The following is a 17,321-nucleotide window of genomic DNA, read 5'->3' on the forward strand; positions in this document are numbered from 1 at the left end:
TTAAAGTTACAGACTTCGCAGGTTAGCTTCAAGGGACGTTATTGCATGATATCATGGAGAGATGGTGGCAGAAAACTGCTCACCAGTTCACTGACTTCATCGTAGAATTAGCCGACAGTTATACTGTGCAGTAAACAACTTGTGTTTTTTGTCAGATGCAGCTATACGAAAATATACTATCTACTACATGGGTACCAATTATTTCATTAGTCATAACAATACGTTTCACTTATGTTAATCTTATTCAACAACAGATGGTTAATACAAGTCAAACACAATACATGGGCATCTTGACATTATTCTATCTCATCTTTCAGACAGCCCACGGCACCATCCCCTCTCCAAGTCACCCCATTTACAGTAACATTTCTATGCTACCAGCGGTAGGTGGAGCGGGTGATCTACTGTAACTTCTCACAAAGGAAAATAAACTTCCTTATCTCCTCTACTATTTCATGTTTGCATTTTACCATCCACCCTCCAACACATTCCCAGACAAGAGGTAATACGTCTAATCTTACTTTGCCGATTCCCACAACCTCTTCTGCCAGTGAGAGCTGCCAATTGTCACATCCAAAACCACCCTTTCATTACCATGTGCACTTCCAATCAAAATTAAGTAAGGAAGGATATTAATTTTTCTTCCACAGTGACAACGCGGCATGCAATCAGTAATATTTAACCAGGAGAACAGTAGAACTAGTCGGAGAACCAGGATGGGGGAGGGACGGAGAGAGAGGGATAGCAAGGGTTACTTGGTTAGATAAATCAATATTCATACTGCTGGGTTGTAAGCTGCCCCAGCGAAATATGGAGATGTTTATGAGTTTAGAGATACAGCACGGTAACAGGCTCTTCAGCCCACCGTGTCCACGCCGATCAGCGATCCCCGCATATTAACACTACCCTACACACACTAGGGACAATTCGTTTTTTACATTTACCTCCATACCATTACCCCTTTGGAGTGTGAGAGGAAAACTAAGATCTCGGAGGAAACCCACGCAGTCATGGGAAGAAGATACAAATTCCGTACAGACAGCACCTGTAGTCGGGATGGAACCCGGGTCTCCGGTGCTGCAAGCGCTGTAAGGCAGCAACTCTACCGCTGCGCCACCGTGCCAGGCTCCTTCAATGCTGTTCTTCCAATTTACGTTGGGCCTCACTCTGACAGTGGTCCAGGACAGAAAGGCCCAGGACTGAAATACTACCTGGATTAGTGCGTGGAGTGTTAGCTAGAAGAAGAGGTTGGATAAACATGGATTGTTTTCTGTGGAAATTTGGTGAAGGCAAGCATACCGTTTGCCTTCTTTACCACTCTTATCCACATGTGTTGCCACTTTCAGGGAGGCAGTAGATGCATTATATGTGTTAAAATTATTCTCCATTGAGTTCAAAAATGAATCGATCATGGCAATACTACTCATCAAAGAATCATGGAATGGCAATAGTGAAAAAGCTACTTTTCTTAACAACTAAACCAGGTTCGCTTCTTAATAAACAGACACCACACAACTGTTTGGTAGACCAGTTCAAAACTTTACTTAACATCGGCCGATGGAAGGGAGCGAGAATTCCAGCTAAGTGACCAATATAGACACTCGACTGTCCTCGGTCCCCTTCTCTGAACAACAGAATTACATTGCATTATATAGTGTTTCTTTGTCACCTTAGCACATTCCAGACATTAGTCATGGTCAGAGGTACAGGAAAAGGCATCACATCAAAGGCCTTTTGTCACATGGTACAAGATAACATTGGCCATTTGGTTTACGACATTTTATCTTCAAACAGATCACCCTAGCACTTTCGCTGCTTCCTCTCTGTCACTTGGTCCCTCATAAACATAGGCCATTTAGTTTATGGCATCTTACTTCAAAGATGTGACTAGCTGTTTCTCTCTTCCTTTATCGCCTCCTCCCCCATGAACATTGGTCATTTGGTTTACGGCATCTTACTTCAAAGATGTGACTAGCTGTTTCTTTCTCTGTCACTTCCTCACTTGGGAGACAATGTTATAGGATTTATTATCCCACACACCCGCAACCTGAGGCAAGCCTAATTTGAGACTAAATATAAGCTGTAAGCTAGCCCAGAAGCCAATTTAATATTTTCTTATATTTTTAACTAAAATTCGGCTTCATCATTCCATCCTTTTATCAAAATTTTGATAACTACAGTCCTTGCTGAGTACATACGAAAGACCATAAGCATCTCACCAGACAAATTAATAGTACACTAGTAACACAATCAATTCATAGTGGACAATCGTTCCACAAGTCCCTCCAAACATTTTAAATGGCCACCAACCTCCCCCGGACGTGACACTAAGATACTACCATAGGACAGGAAAAGGATCATAAAACTTGCTCAGCCTTTATTCGGCTTCGCTTGGAATTCCCCGTGTGCTGGTGTAACTGGTTCATGCTTCTCTTGTGTGGCACTGCATTTGCAACATAACAATGCCCTGTCACAAATATACTGTTTCCTAAAAATACACCAGTGCCTTGGTTGTGGCAAAAACAGGTAGATTTAACTGGCCTTTGCAGACCTCTTACTGTCTGTAGTCAGGTTATCTTTGCTGCGCTTGTCATGTTTGACTTCAATCTTGTTTAAAAGGAGGTGTGTACCATCCTTTAAATGTGGGTTAGTCCGCAAGCTTGCCAGTCTGAAGAAAGTTCAGTCCATGTGGGCTGGGCCACCCCAGAATAAAGGGAGCATCAATAGCCCATCGTCCATGTTTCCACAAACTGTTCACAGTCAATCAAATGTATCCAGCGACGATGATCTTCAATCTTTACAGCAGTTCATGTTGTTAGCAACACTTGGTTGTTCTTTTCAACACAATCTCAATTTCTTCTTGTCCCAGCACCATCATCGTATAGCTTTTATGGCCTTGGTCACTGGTTTCCAGCAAAAACTCCTCCAACCTGGGAATGTAGATCTGGCAAGACATGGGTTAATTGCCGACCATACATAATTAGTTAATTGCCCAGGGCCTGTAGGTGGCTTCCCCCCACTCTCCAGGGGGTGGACACAGCAGCTTTTCCTGTATCAATCTTGTTCCCAGCTGAGTTTCTCCAGCACTTTTGTCTTCCTTTGATCTGCCAGCATCTCCAGTTCCTTCTTAACACTTCCCTGTGAACTTATTCTTTAATCCAATTATATCCGAAGAGGCTCTCTCCACCTGAATATTCAATTCTCCAAATATGTTCTCTTCCCCAATCTACTTTATCTTCTCACCTTTCATCCCTCATTGTGAGTTCCCTCAAACCCCCTTTTGTAAGTCATAATACAATTTTTCATCTACCATCATTTCCCTCACACAGCCCATGCTTCAACATCTTTTTGTTTGCTTGCAAACAGTAATCTTGCTTCATTTGCGTTTTAAAAGACAACCTCTGTTATCATATCAAAACAATCTTTCCCAAAAGAACTCACTCAGAATCAGTAATCAATAATACATTTCCTTTTTCTCTGTAATTTTGACATTTCCAATCTCATTTAACACTTTAATCGGAATGAGTCTTTTTTTTTTAACTTGGCTCAAAAGATTTATAATCAACCAACATTTTATCATTCGAGTATAGCTCCGCCCCCCATTCATGCCTGTTTCTTAAAGGAGCACACCATAAACTGTCCATTTGCATTTTAAAGGACAAACTTCATAAAGTGACACACAACTTTGCTCATTGCTTTGAATTTCACACATTCCACATCCAAAAAACCTTGTTTTACAAGCAGTACATATACAAAAACATTGTTTTACCAGCAGTATATATACAAAAACATTGTTTTACCAGCAGTATATAATATTTCATCTTCAAAGACATCTCTTTGTAATTTACTTTCCCTTTTTCTGACAAGACTTCTGTTTACCAAAATCCTGGTTACCTAACCCTAATTGGACATTGATCCAGATCATGATTAGTCAGACTCCCCGTGACTTTTCAGTCTCCCTACCTTATCCTCATTTCTCCATCAAATTTTCCTTCATCCCCAATTTTTTAATAACATAGTTGCCTGTCAGAAAAAGGATTTACCTCCGGGGTAATTTTGTTTTGCAATCCCCATTGACTCTTTCCACCATCCCAGATGCCTGTGGGTGGTGTACACAGTGAAATTGCAGTCGAATATTAAAATGTGCACATTTTTCCTTATTAATAGTGGTTAAGATGAGGACCATTGTCTGAGTTTATGACAGTAGGTAGGCCAAACCTGGGATTAACAACAATGTTACTGTAGTTTCAGCAGTATTATTAGTGGTTGGTAGAGCTTCACTCCACCTGCTAAATAAATCTAAAATCACTAAGCAATATTTATAACACTGGGCCCTTGGCATTTCAATAAAATCAATCTGTATGCATTCAAACGATCGTGATGGCATTGGCGTCACCGCTGAGGGTATCTTAAAATTTGCCTGGATTACTTTGTTGGCAAATTTTACATTCAGAGGCCTGCCACCACATTTCCTTTGTTATCCTATCATTCCCTCCTTACCAGCATGGGTAAGACGAGTAAAAATGTATCGAATACACCAACTTGTCCAAGCGGGGTGTGCTGAATCAATGGCACAGCCCTCTTGTTTCCATAGTTATTATTATATATGAGAGGCGTCCCTCTGTAATGTACATACCTCCTTCATGTTTGGCAGGACCGTTCTATTTGCTAGCATCTGTTTACGTGCTGTCACTACGCATTTGGATGTACAGGCTGCCTGTTTGGATACACTATCGGCAACTCATTGTCCTTTGCTATAGGGTCCCCAGCACCAGTGTGTGCAGTACATTTAACAATGACCAGCTGTTCTGGTAGCATCAATGCGTTAAACAAATTACGCACAGAAAGGCATTCCCGTGCTCCCAATCCTGGGGAGCTTTGTAAGGTCAGAACTTCAAGGTATATGGATGTTACTGACGGAACTGTCAAAGGTAAGGATGCCATTGCTACTGGTAGGGCATAGGGAGGTGGTCATCTCCCAAGATTATCTAACTCCTCATCTTCATTACCAAATAGGGTCGTCGTGCCAGACATGAAGTCTCCTCCAGAAGATTTACCAGTACTGGGTTTATTTTGTACTAACCATCACCTGTTTCTCACCTCCTGTCTGTCTTTTAATTTTTTTCTCTTGTTCCTCTGCCCACTGGCATTCTAGTTGCAATACGTTCCATCCTTTCCGAGTGCTATCCTTGTTTCTTAACTCTATCCCCTTCTTACATACAGCATCCATCCAACTTCAAACTCTATACTCTCCTCATGCTTCTTCACTGCGTCTGCGTCCCATGTTTTAATTCCTTACTTCCATTTCTTTCCCGCCTTCCTTTCCCATATAAATGTCTCTACATTCCATGTTCCCCCTACTGGCCAGGCTTCATCCCCTAACCGTTTGGTCAACTTGTAACTTAACATTCTAAATTTCTTATTATACCTAGGATTCAAATAACACATATGTTGGACTGTTATCCAGAGCATTCCCCATAGATAGATAGAAAGAAAGAGAAAACAGACTTCTTAATTCCGAATCGTTCCAAATATATCAACCAGGCCGACTCGCTACTTGAGACCCCAGTTTCTCAATTTGGCGGACTTTTTAATTCCGAATTGTTCCAAATATATCAACCAGGCCGACTCGCTACTTGAGACCCCAGTTTCTCAACCTGGCAGACTTTTTAAACTTAATATACAACGCCACTTATTTCTCAATCCGACAACTCTTCGGATGTCTCAATAAGCCAGATGCACACCTCAACCACCGTATCTCAACCCGACAAATCACGGATGTCTCAACGAGGCCGATGAGCCCTTAGTAGAGAGAGAAAAAGAGAAAACAAAGAGAGATAGACAGAGAAACCGCTCAAGCCCTTCTTAAAAATATACACAAGCCCTTCTTAAAAATACATGAACAATTCTGTCTTAAAAATACATACACAATCCCTTCTTAAAAAAAACATATAAAGCCCAACTGGTCTTACCTTTGTCTGTTTCTAAGAACCTCGGCAGGGAACCAATTCAATGTCTGCTGAAGGATCACAGACGTTTCCGGGAGTTTCTAGGGAGTCGGTCTTACAAGGGGGCCGATAGAGCTCAGTTATCTCCCCTCCAATCCCGGCAACCTCTGCAACCTCTTGCACAGTCAGCTGTTGATGTGGTCCCAGCGAGGCCTGCATAACTACGCCAATGAAAAAGCTACTTTTCTTAACAACTAAACCAGGTTCGCTTCTTAATAAACAGACACCACACAACTGTTTGGTAGACCAGTTCAAAACTTTACTTAACATCGGCCGATGGAAGGGAGCGAGAATTCCAGCTAAGTGACCAATATAGACACTCGACTGTCCTCGGTCCCCTTCTCTGAACAACAGAATTACATTGCATTATATAGTGTTTCTTTGTCACCTTATCACATTCCAGACATTAGTCATGGTCAGAGGTACAGGAAAAGGCATCACATCAAAGGCCTTTTGTCACATGGTACAAGATAACATTGGCCATTTGGTTTACGACATTTTATCTTCAAAGAGATCACCCTAGCTCTTTCGCTGCTCCCTCTCTGTCACTTGGTCCCTCATAAACATAGGCCATTTGGTTTATGGCATCTTACTTCAAAGATGTGACTAGCTGTTTCTGTCTTCCTTTATCGCCTCCTCCCCCATGAACATTGGTCATTTGGTTTACGGCATCCTACTTCAAAGATGTGACTAGCTGTTTCTTTCTCTGTCACTTCCTCACTTGGGAGACAATGTTATAGGATTTATTATTCCACACACCCGCAACCTGAGGCAAGCCTAATTTGAGACTAAATATAAGCTGTAAGCTAGCCCAGAAGCCAATTTAATATCTTCTTATATTTTTAACTAAAATTCGGCTTCATCAATAGCACAGAAATAGCCCATTCAGTCCATCGATCTCATATCAATATGAGAAATCAAGCTAGTTCCATTTTCCAGCCCTCATCCCTTAAAATCCTTCAAATTCTTTATTTTCATACAATTATCCAACTCCCATGAAAAATACAATAGAATCCACTCTTCCTGCTTTCCCTAACTGTACATTCCACACCCAAACTACTCATGTATACACCGAACATTGAACAGAACAGCACAAGAACAGACCCTTTGGCCCCCAACGTCTGTGCTGAACATGAAGTCTAGACCAACTCTTATCTACCTGCACATACTCCATATCCTTGCATTCCTTGCATATCCATGTGCCTATCCATTGTACAAAACCATGTTTACTCATATCACTATTTGTTCATTTGCTAATCAACGCCATTATATATTCACACATTTCACAAATCTTGACACTTTCCTATCCTCCTAACAGCATGTCCAATTTTCATTTCATCTCAAGATTTGAAAATTGTGTACTTGGCCCCCAATACCAAGCCATTAATCTATTTATAAAGGGAACCAGCAATCCTTGTACTGACCACTTGCTAATCACTTTCCTGTACTTAGCCAATTTCCTATCAACACTGTGTTCAATGTTCCGCTACTAAGCTGATACCATTTACAAACGTTTTGCAAGTCATTGTAAACCACACCAACCACATTTCTTTTTTTTGTTTTTGTTTTTTTTGTTTATTTTATTAGAAGTTAATACAATACAAAACAATACAGTGGCACCTAATTTTAGGTGCCAACTATGTCATACCGTAATCCATTCCATGTACAGCCTCTGGTTTTATGTTATGAGAAGGAAGTAAGCAAGACAAGAAAAAGAAAACAATAGAAAGGGGAAAGAGTGGAAAAATAGATGGTAGAAAGTAGAAAAATGTGAAGTGTGTATATAAAAAAAAAAAATTTTAAAAAAATAAAATAAAAAAGAAAAGGTGGAAAGTAGAAATAGAAGAGAAGGCCCCTTAAAAGAGAATTTTTCAAATCTATATTCGGAGATGTAGATCTATCCACGTCATGAACTGAAATCAGCAATCCTTATGGTACCGCTGCATCACATGATTCCAAAAAGTCGATGAAAGGAGACCAACTCCTTAAGAATTGGTCATATTTATCTATTAGTCGGAGTCTCATTTCTTCAAGGCGTGCTATGTCCATCATATTCCTAATCCACATTTTAACAGTTGGTATAGCTGTATTTTTCCAAAATTTAAGTATCAATTTCTTTCCAATTATTAACCCATAATTAAAAAAAACATTTTGGTCTTTATTTAAATTGGTATCTTCTCCTATTATTCCAAATATAATCCATTCCATTTTGGGTTCTATTCTTGACTTGAAGAGCTTTGTAAATATATCAAATATATCACTCCAAAATTTATTCAACTTTGTACATCCTACAAATGAATGTGTTATATTAGCGTTTTGAAACAAACATTTATCGTATCTGGGAGAGACGTTTGGATAAAATTTAGAGTTGCTGTAGAGTTGCTGCCTCACAGCGCTAGAGAACCGGGTTCCATCCTGACTATGGGTGTTGTCATAACGGAGTTTGTACGTTCTCCCTGTGACCTGCGTGGGTTTTCCACGGGAGTCCCAGTTTCCTCCCACACTCCAAAGACGTATAGGTTTGTAAGCTAATTGGCTTGGCGAAATTGTAAATTGTCCCCGGCTTGTGCAGGATAGCGTTAGTGTGCGGGGATCACTGGTCGGCGAGGACTCGGTGGGTCGAAGGGCCTGTTTCCACGCTGTATCTCTAAACTAATTGAAAGATAGAATGAAAACAGGCCCTTCGGCCCACCAAGTCCACACTAGTCACCCGTTCACACCATCTTCTGTGTTATCCCACTTTCTCATCCACTCCCTATGCACTAGGGGCAATTTTACAGAGGCCAATTAACCTGCAAACCCGCACGTCTTTGAGATGTGTGAAGAAATCGGAGTACCCGGAAATCCACGCGGTCACAGCGAGAATGCGCAAACTCTACACAGACAGTAGCTGAGATCAGGATCGAACCCAGGTCCCTGGCGCTGTGAGGCAACGGCTCTACCAGCTGCGCCACTGTGCCACACACTATTTCCTTTTTAGAACAATGGTGTAACATTTGCAAATTTCCAGTTAAACCATCATGCCAACCAACAGAAGCTTGGAGAAGTATGACCAGGGCCTCTGCAATTACCTCATAGCAACCTCAGATATATTCCAGTTGGACCAGGTGATTTATCCACTCGATTTGCAGCTGGCCTTCTCCGCCTCTTCTTTAGGAATTATAGCCCCCCTCACCTTCAGTCTTGGTGCAAGGTCTTGACCCAAAATATCGAACATCTCTGACTCCACAGAATCTGTTTGTCTTCTTTTAGTATCTTCTTCCATGACGAAGGCGAACTCATAAAGTTTTAATTTAGCACCTCAATCATGTCCTCAGCCCGTGGAACACCCGCGTTTTATCCGTAAAGACCACCCTGACCTCGTTGCATGCCATTTCAACTCGCCTTCCCATTTCCACGCTGACTCAGCTGTCCTCCACCCTCTCCACAGCCAGGGTGAAGAAAAACTCAAACTGGAAGGATCACACCTCACATTCCAATTGCTTAGTCTACAACCCATTGGCCTGAACATTGAGTTTTCCAATTCCAGGTAACCCACTCTCCCTGTGGCCCTTCCTCCCAACCCACACCCTCACCCATCTTCATGCCCCCCCTTCCCCTTGATTCCCTTTGTCTGTCACCCACTCATACCCACTGGGTCTGTGTCCCTCCCCCCCCCAAACACTTCCATCAGCCAACCATCACTCCTTATCTAATTCCACATACCACCTTCCTTGCCTATTATATTCCCACATCCTCACCCTCTTGCGTCTCCTTTTCAGCCTCTGCCTCTTCCTTCACTCTCCCCCTCACCCTACGTGGCTCTCAACTCTACCTATCACCCACCAGCCGCCCACTCCCAACTCCACCTTCACCCCTCTCTCCCACCTGACACCATCTGTCCATCCTATACCTCCACACCTGGTTCCGCCAATTGCTTACCTGCCCCGACCCAACATGACCCTGCAAATGGGTGAAGTAAGTGACAAAAACACAAGTGTTCATACAGTTATATATTTATTAATGTGGAATGCTTTAGTTGCACAGTAGATTGGATTTTGCATCAACAGTACATTGAAAGGCATTTAGAACTCAAACATGAAGACGGTAATTTTGAAGCAATGATTTGCAGAGTGTGTGGAAGCATTTCTCAGCATGGTGACGGTTGTTCTATGCTTTATATGTGATTTTTTTTCCTGTATGGTGAAGTATTTCACATTATAGATTGGAGGATAGATCAGCTATCCTTTGGCCATAGAATAAGTGAGAAGCCAATGTGGTTTGTGAACTCGTAGGAATCAGATTCATCTGGACCACGCCGGTTTACAATGCACACCTCTGAACCGAAGTCTGAAGAAGGGTCTCGACCCGAAATATCACCTATCCAGAGATGCCGCTGAGTTATTCCAGCATTTTGTGTCTACAAAAGGTACAGAGTTGGATATGAAGGAATGTGTCAGATTTAAACAAACTGCATTTTTGGCCAAGCTGAGAAGGCTGAAATGTGGCCAGCTGATCCAACTTGATCGGCTTTATTCATCCGAGATGATCACTCATCTGCGGCTATTTACAGCGCCGGAGACCTGGGTTTGATCCTGACTGCGGGGGCTGTCTATATGAGGTTTGTACGTTCTCCACATGTCCTGCGTGGGTTTTCCCCGGGTGTTCCGGTTTCCACCCACGTTCCAAATACATAGAGGGTTGTGGGTTAATTAATTGGCTTCAGTAAACTTGTAAATTGTCCTCAGTGTGTGTAGGATGGCGTTAGCGTGCAGGGATCGTTGGTCGACGCACTCAGTAGGTGGAAGGGCCTGCTTTCCTCCTGTATCTCTAGACTAAACCAAATGAAGCAGATAGGCAGCAGAAAGAAGCAAAGTGAACAATATCGAACATTGAACAAATCGACTCATCTCTGGTCTCTTTTAAATCAAGTATTAGAAAATAGGAATGCAAAATATAATTAACAGTTTTAATCTAGTTCAGTCGAGCGCAAATAAACCACCACGCAGACGAAGCACGAGCTGGATGATGGACTGAGATCTGATGTTGTAATCTGAGAGCAAGCGGCCATCTTCCAGTTGGTTGCTCTCAAATGTCAGGTGCTGTTGGTCGGGCGTGACCCCTTCCTGCCTATGTACTTTTTGTTTAAACTCCTGCACGGACTCAGAAGGCAGCACGTCGTACGTTGTCATTTTCCCCTTGACGTTGCGGAGGATTATCTGTATGCGTTCCTCCTTCCTGATCAGCAGCATGACCGTGGAGTCAGGGGGGAGGTTATAGTCCCTCAGCCGGCTGTTGTCCCGAAGCTCCACCTGCTGCCCGTTTTGCACCATCAGGCGCTGTTGGAAACCTGGCACCTGAGTTGCTTGGTATATTTTCTCCTTGAGAGCCGACACCTGGATGTTAGGGTCGACATCCAGTTGGAAAGACTCACCGGTCAAATACTTCAACTGGAGTCTCATCTTGCCAAATCACTGTGGAAAAATGAGAAGAGATTAGCATCCTTTATATCACTTGTGAACCAACTATTCTGCATTTATGTAATGACATTGTTAAATCCACACAGTTACACTTAGTTTATTGTCCCGTGTGCTGGATATTTCACATTACTGGAGTACACGTGACAATAAACGAAACTTATTACAAAGTGACTTTTACTTTGAGGTGGGAGGAATGGTGGCAAATTATTTCTCCTGTTGAACCTCGGTTAACCTTACTGAATCCTTCGCAAACTTTTACTGGGCTCAGCACATTGATGCAGTCTAAAAGAAAGCACATCAATGCCTTTACTGCATAGCGGCACAGTTGTAGAGTTGCTGCCTTACAGTGCCAGAGACCTGAGTTCGATCCCGACTATGGGTGATGTCTGTACAGAGTTTGTACGTTCTCCCACTGACCTGTGTGGGTTTTCTCCAGGTGCTCTGGTTTCCTGCCACAATACAAAGAAGTACTGGATTGTAGGTTAATTGGCTTAGTTAAAATTGTGAATTGTCCCTAATGTGTAGGGTAGGATAGTGTGGTAGTGTGCGGGGATGGCGGGTTGTCGAGGACTCGGTGGGCTGAAGGGCCTGTTTTAACGCTGTATCTCTAAACTGAAACTAAGGTTGGAGAGACTCTTGCACTTCTGGACGTAGGGGGTGAGGGGTAGGGAACATCTGAAGATGAGAAAAGACCAGGAGAAATCAGGCCTGGCAACAAATGGCCTCAGACAGGATGGTTGCCCCATCGTTGGCTCGGGAAGGTGTGATCAAGACGGATACAATGTGGTGAACTGTGAACAGGTTAAACAATTAGGGTGGAGGAAGGGGGCAAGGGGAAGGGGTGTGTGTAGAAGTTACTTAAAATGAGAGAAATCCATATTCATACTAAATATTAATTAAGCACTATTGACTCTAATTCGATCTTTTTGCACAGAAGTTGAATTCAGTCTTTCAATTCCAATATATTAGAAACATAGAAAATAGGTGCAGGAGTAGGCCATTTGGCCCTTTGAGTCAGGGCCACCATTCAATATGGCTGATCATCCAAAATAAGTAGCCCGTTCTGGCTTTTTCCCCTTATCCCTTGATTCCTTTAGCCCCAAGAGCTAAATGACTCTCTCCATCCAGTGAATCTCACATCCAGTGAATTGGCCTCTGTGGCAGAGAATTCCAGATTCACAACTCTCTGGGTGAGACTCCCAAGGGCGGCTGAGCTGCAATGCTGGGCTTCTGACAGAAGAGGTCCCCCGTGAGGTAAGTTTCGTTTAACACTGCGATTGCATCGCTTCCCGGGAAATGAGAGCAGACTTTCATCAGAGTCAATAGTGTTTTATTGTCATATGTCCCAGATAAAACAATCACATTCTCCCTTTCAGCAGCACAACAGGATATGTAAACACAGCACTCTGTGAACAATGTAATGCACGAGAAAAAGTTAATTGTGTGTGTGTGTGATATATAGTTAGTATATATATACACATATATATATACACACATACATACATATATACACACACACATAGATATACATATATACACACACACATATATATATATATATAGACACACACACACACACACACACACACACATATATATATATATATACACACACACACATAAAAACAAATAAACAATAATAGTAAATCCGTGGCAATAAAAAACAAACTGCTGGAGGAACTCAGCTGGTCAGACAGCACCTGTGTAGGCAGAAGGATGGTCCCAAATCATAGTCCTGACCCGAGAAGTCGACTTCCACAGATGCTGCTTGACCCGCTGAGTTACTGGAAACAAAACACTGTAGTAACTCAGCGGGACAAGCAGCATCTCTGGAGAGAAGGAACGGGCCGGGACCCTTCTTCAGACTGAAAATAGAGGGGTGGGAACTAGAGGTAAGTAAAGGGCAGGACAAAAATCAGGGCGTATTATTAATTGTAAAGACCAACGACATTCTGGATCGTATTAAATGGGCCACTCGTGAGATAAGTGTTAAATGTTCCAGTGAGATAAGTGTCTCCAGTGAAGTAGCGGAAACAGGTGTCACTAAACCCGCGAACATAAGAATGTTGGAAGCAGGAGGCCATTCGGGCCGCTTTACTATTGGGGATATCACAGCTGATATTTTATTTCACCCGCAGATACATAGACACAAAATACTGGAATAACTCAGCGGGCCAAGGCAGCATATCTGGGGAGAAGGAACGGGGACCTTTCTTCAGACTGAAAATAGAGATGAGGGAACTGGAGGTAAGAAACGGCCAGGACAAAAGTCAGGGCGTGCAACAGACGACCAAGGAAGTGTGGAGCCCACAATAGACTTGTTGTTGGCTAGGGAAGAGGTGATAGCAGAGGGATGCGAGCAGTGGAGCTCTTAGTCATAAGACGGCTAGGGAGTGGGAGAGGGCGGAGAGACAGAATGCCGGGATTATTTGAAATGAGATAAATCGACGATTATACCGCTGGGTGGTAAACTGCCCAAGCGAAATATGTGGCCACAAAAAGCTGGAGTATCTCAGCGGCAGCATCTCTGGAGAGAGAATGGGTGAGATTTCGGGTCGAGACCCTTCTTCAGACGAGGTGCTGTTCCTCCATCGCCCGACGCTAACCCAGTATCACTTGATCTGCACCCGCTGAGTTTCTCCAGCACTTTTGTCCACCTTCGATTTTCCAGCATCTGCAGCTCCTTCTTCATCACTTGATCCCAATATTTATCTACTAAATCTTCGCCTCTCTATGTTATCAGCTGATAATGGCATTTCCCACCCGATGCGCAGAATGGCAGTAATTTCTTTTTTAATTGTGAATTTGCCCGTGTTCAAAACTTTGAACTTACCAACCGAAGCCTCACAATCCTCGTCGGGTTCGCAACAAGTCGATCAGAATCTGATTGCAGAATATTCTCTGTCTCTTTTTCCAGAGCTCCGCTCTTTGCAAATTCCTCAACCCCCTTGGTTCGCTGGGACACGAGCTTCGATGCACACACCTCTGCCGGCGTCTAGCAGTCGTCTCCGCTCCCTCTGGCTGCTTCCCTTTGGCTTTATCTCCTCTTCCAAGTTTCTGAACGTCAGCGCCACTCCCCCCTCCCTCCGAGTACTCACAGGCTGCTCGCTGCTGCAAAACAAACAAACGTCATCTCAGTTTCGTTTCCGAAATAAAGTCAGCCGCTTTCGGAGCCGCCGGCTATTTCACTTTTGGATTCGTTTCTGACCCCCTGAATCCGAAATACAATAACAGCACAGGGAATCGAAGCTGCAATCAGCTGTTGATCCACCATCACTGCATGCATTTCTTGGTTGCAAAGTAACTGATTTTCACTTAAATGCAACATGAAAATAACCGCTCTTCGCATCTGTGGCAAGGAACTGCAGTTGCTGGTTTAAACCGAAGATAGTCACAAAAAGGTTGGAGTGACTCAGCGGGTCAGACAGCATCTCTGGAGAAAAGGGATAGGTGACGTTTCGGGTCGAGACCCTTCTTCAGACACTGTATTAAGGTTTCAACTGATTGAGAAGCTTTAAGGGGCAGAACCTCCAAGGGTCCCGGGGGATTTGGAGCGAAAATGACACCCATCACGTGCCAGGCTTTGTCCCATCCCTTCCGTTTTAAGGTCATAAGGGACAGTAGAATTATGCCGTTCGGCCCATTAAGTCTACTCCGCCATTCAATCAAGGCTGGTCTATCTTTCCCTTAACCCCATTCTCCTGCCTTCTCCTCATAACCCCTGACACCTGTACTAATCAAGAATCTATCTATCTCTGCCTTAAAAATATCCACTGACTTGGCCTCCACAGCCTTCTATAGCAAAGAATTCCACAGATTCATCACCCTCTGACTAAATAAATTTCTCCTCATCTCCTTCCTAAAAGATCATCCTTTAATTCTGAGGATATGACCTCTAGTCCTAGACTCTCTCACAAGTGAAAACATCCTCTCCACATCCACTCTTTCACTATACAACAGGTTTCAATGAGGTCCCCTCTCATTCTCCTAAACTCCAGCGAGTACAGGCCCAGTGCCAACAAACGCTCATCATAGGTTAACCCACTCATTCCTGGGATCATTCTTGTAAACCTCTGGACCCTCTCCAGAGCCAGCACATCCTTCCTCAGATATGGTGCCCAAAATTGCTCACAATATTTCAAATGTGGCCTTCCCAGCGCCTTATAGAGCCTCAGCATTACATCCCTGTTTTTGTATACAAGCCCTCTTGAAATAAATGCCAGCATTAAGTTTGCTTTCTTTACTGCTGATTAGACTTTCAGATTAACTTTTTGGCAATCCTGCACCAGCACTCCCAAGTCCCTTTGCACCTCCGATTTCTGGATTCTCACCCCATTTAGAAAATAATTTCCTACTCCACGCTTTGCTATACTATATCCCACCTGCCACTTCTCTGCCCATTCTCACAGCCTGTCCAAGTCCTTCTGCAGAGTACCCACTTTCTCTACACCACCTGCCCCTCCACCTATTTTCGTAGCATCTGCAAACTTTGCCACAAAGCCTTCAATCCCCACGCCAAATCATTAATATACAACGTGAAAAGTAGCGGCCCCAACACCGACCCTTGCGGAACTCCACTAGTCACTGGCAGCCATCCAGAAAAAGCCCCCTTTATCGCCACTATATTGTCTTCTCCCATCCAGCCAACCTGCTTTCCATGCTAGTATCTGCCCTTTGATACCGTGGGCTCTCATCTTATTTAGCAACTTAATCTGTGGCACCTTATCAAAGGCTTTCTAAAAATCTAAGTAAACAATATTTACTGACTCCTTTGACTGTCCAGCTATTTACTTCTTCCAAGAATTCCAGCAAATTTGTCAAGCAAGACCTCCCCTACACAAAGCCAAACTGACTTTGGCCTATTTTGTCGTGAACTTCTAAGTATTCCGTAACCGCATCCTTTATAATGGACTCTAAAATCTTACCAACCACCGAAGTCAGGCTAACCGGCCTATAGTTCCCACTATTCTGCCTAGCTTCCTTTTTGTGCGGCAGGGCAATTTTCCAATCATTTGGGACCACTCCTGTCAATATCACTGTCAATGCCTCCACAAACTCCACAGCCACCTCTTTCAGACCCCTAGGGTGCAGTCCATCCTGTCCAGGTGACATCCACCTTCAGCCCTTTCACCTTCCCAAGCACCTTCTCCCATCGTAAGACAACTCCACTAACTCCCACCCCCTGACTCTCTCGAATTTCAGGCATGTTGCTGGTGTCTTCCACTGTGAAGACTGATGCAAAAAGGTTATTCAGCTCCTCTGCCATTTCTTTATTCCCCATTATCACTTCTCCTGCATCAATCTCCAGTGGTCCAACGTCCACTCTTGCCTTTTGTTCTCTTTATATAACTGAAGAAACTCTTGCTGTCCTCTTTTATGTTATTTTCCAACTTTTTTTCCGCCCGACACCAATCAGTCTGACAAAGGGCCCAGCACCGAAATGTCGTCTGTCTATTCTCTCCACTGCCTGACCCGCTGAGTTCCACCGGCATCCTTGTGTTTTGAACACTTTCCCACAGCTTTTTTTTAAATTTTATTTTTAAAAATATTTTTATTAGCAGTACGGTAAGTTACAATAATACACAACACATATGTCTTAATACATTTTTTTGTACCGCTTCATTTTTTAAGCTTTAAGAAAAAGATAGAAGTAAAGAAAGTAAGAAAAGTGCGCAAGAGTCGTGAAGGTGCAAGAGAGTGTTGAGAAAAGAAAGCCCCTTAGAAAAGAAGTTAGAGAAGGAAGTAAAGAAAGAAAGAAAGTAGACCCTAGAAAAGAAGGAAAAAGAAAGGAGAAAGAATCGCTCTATTATAACATTAAACTCCGCAGAAAGGGAACTACCAACCATTTATTTAT

At 43.1% G+C, this 17,321-nt stretch overlaps 1 protein-coding gene across 1 annotated transcript; it reads right to left on the reverse strand.

The window, feature by feature from the left end:
- Positions 1 to 9,985: 9,985 nt before the first annotated feature.
- LOC116987559 (polyubiquitin-like) lies at positions 9,986 to 14,573 on the reverse strand. The gene is made up of 2 exons (XM_033043684.1): positions 14,301 to 14,573; positions 9,986 to 11,461 (listed from the first exon to the last, which is right to left on the reverse strand). Exon 2 carries the CDS (start codon positions 11,447 to 11,449, stop codon positions 10,967 to 10,969), a length of 483 nt encoding a protein of 160 aa, XP_032899575.1. The 5' UTR covers positions 11,450 to 11,461; positions 14,301 to 14,573; the 3' UTR covers positions 9,986 to 10,966.
- Positions 14,574 to 17,321: the final 2,748 nt, after the last annotated feature.

Source organism: Amblyraja radiata, chromosome 25, assembly GCF_010909765.2.
Source record: "Amblyraja radiata isolate CabotCenter1 chromosome 25, sAmbRad1.1.pri, whole genome shotgun sequence".
NCBI lineage: Eukaryota > Metazoa > Chordata > Chondrichthyes > Rajiformes > Rajidae > Amblyraja > Amblyraja radiata.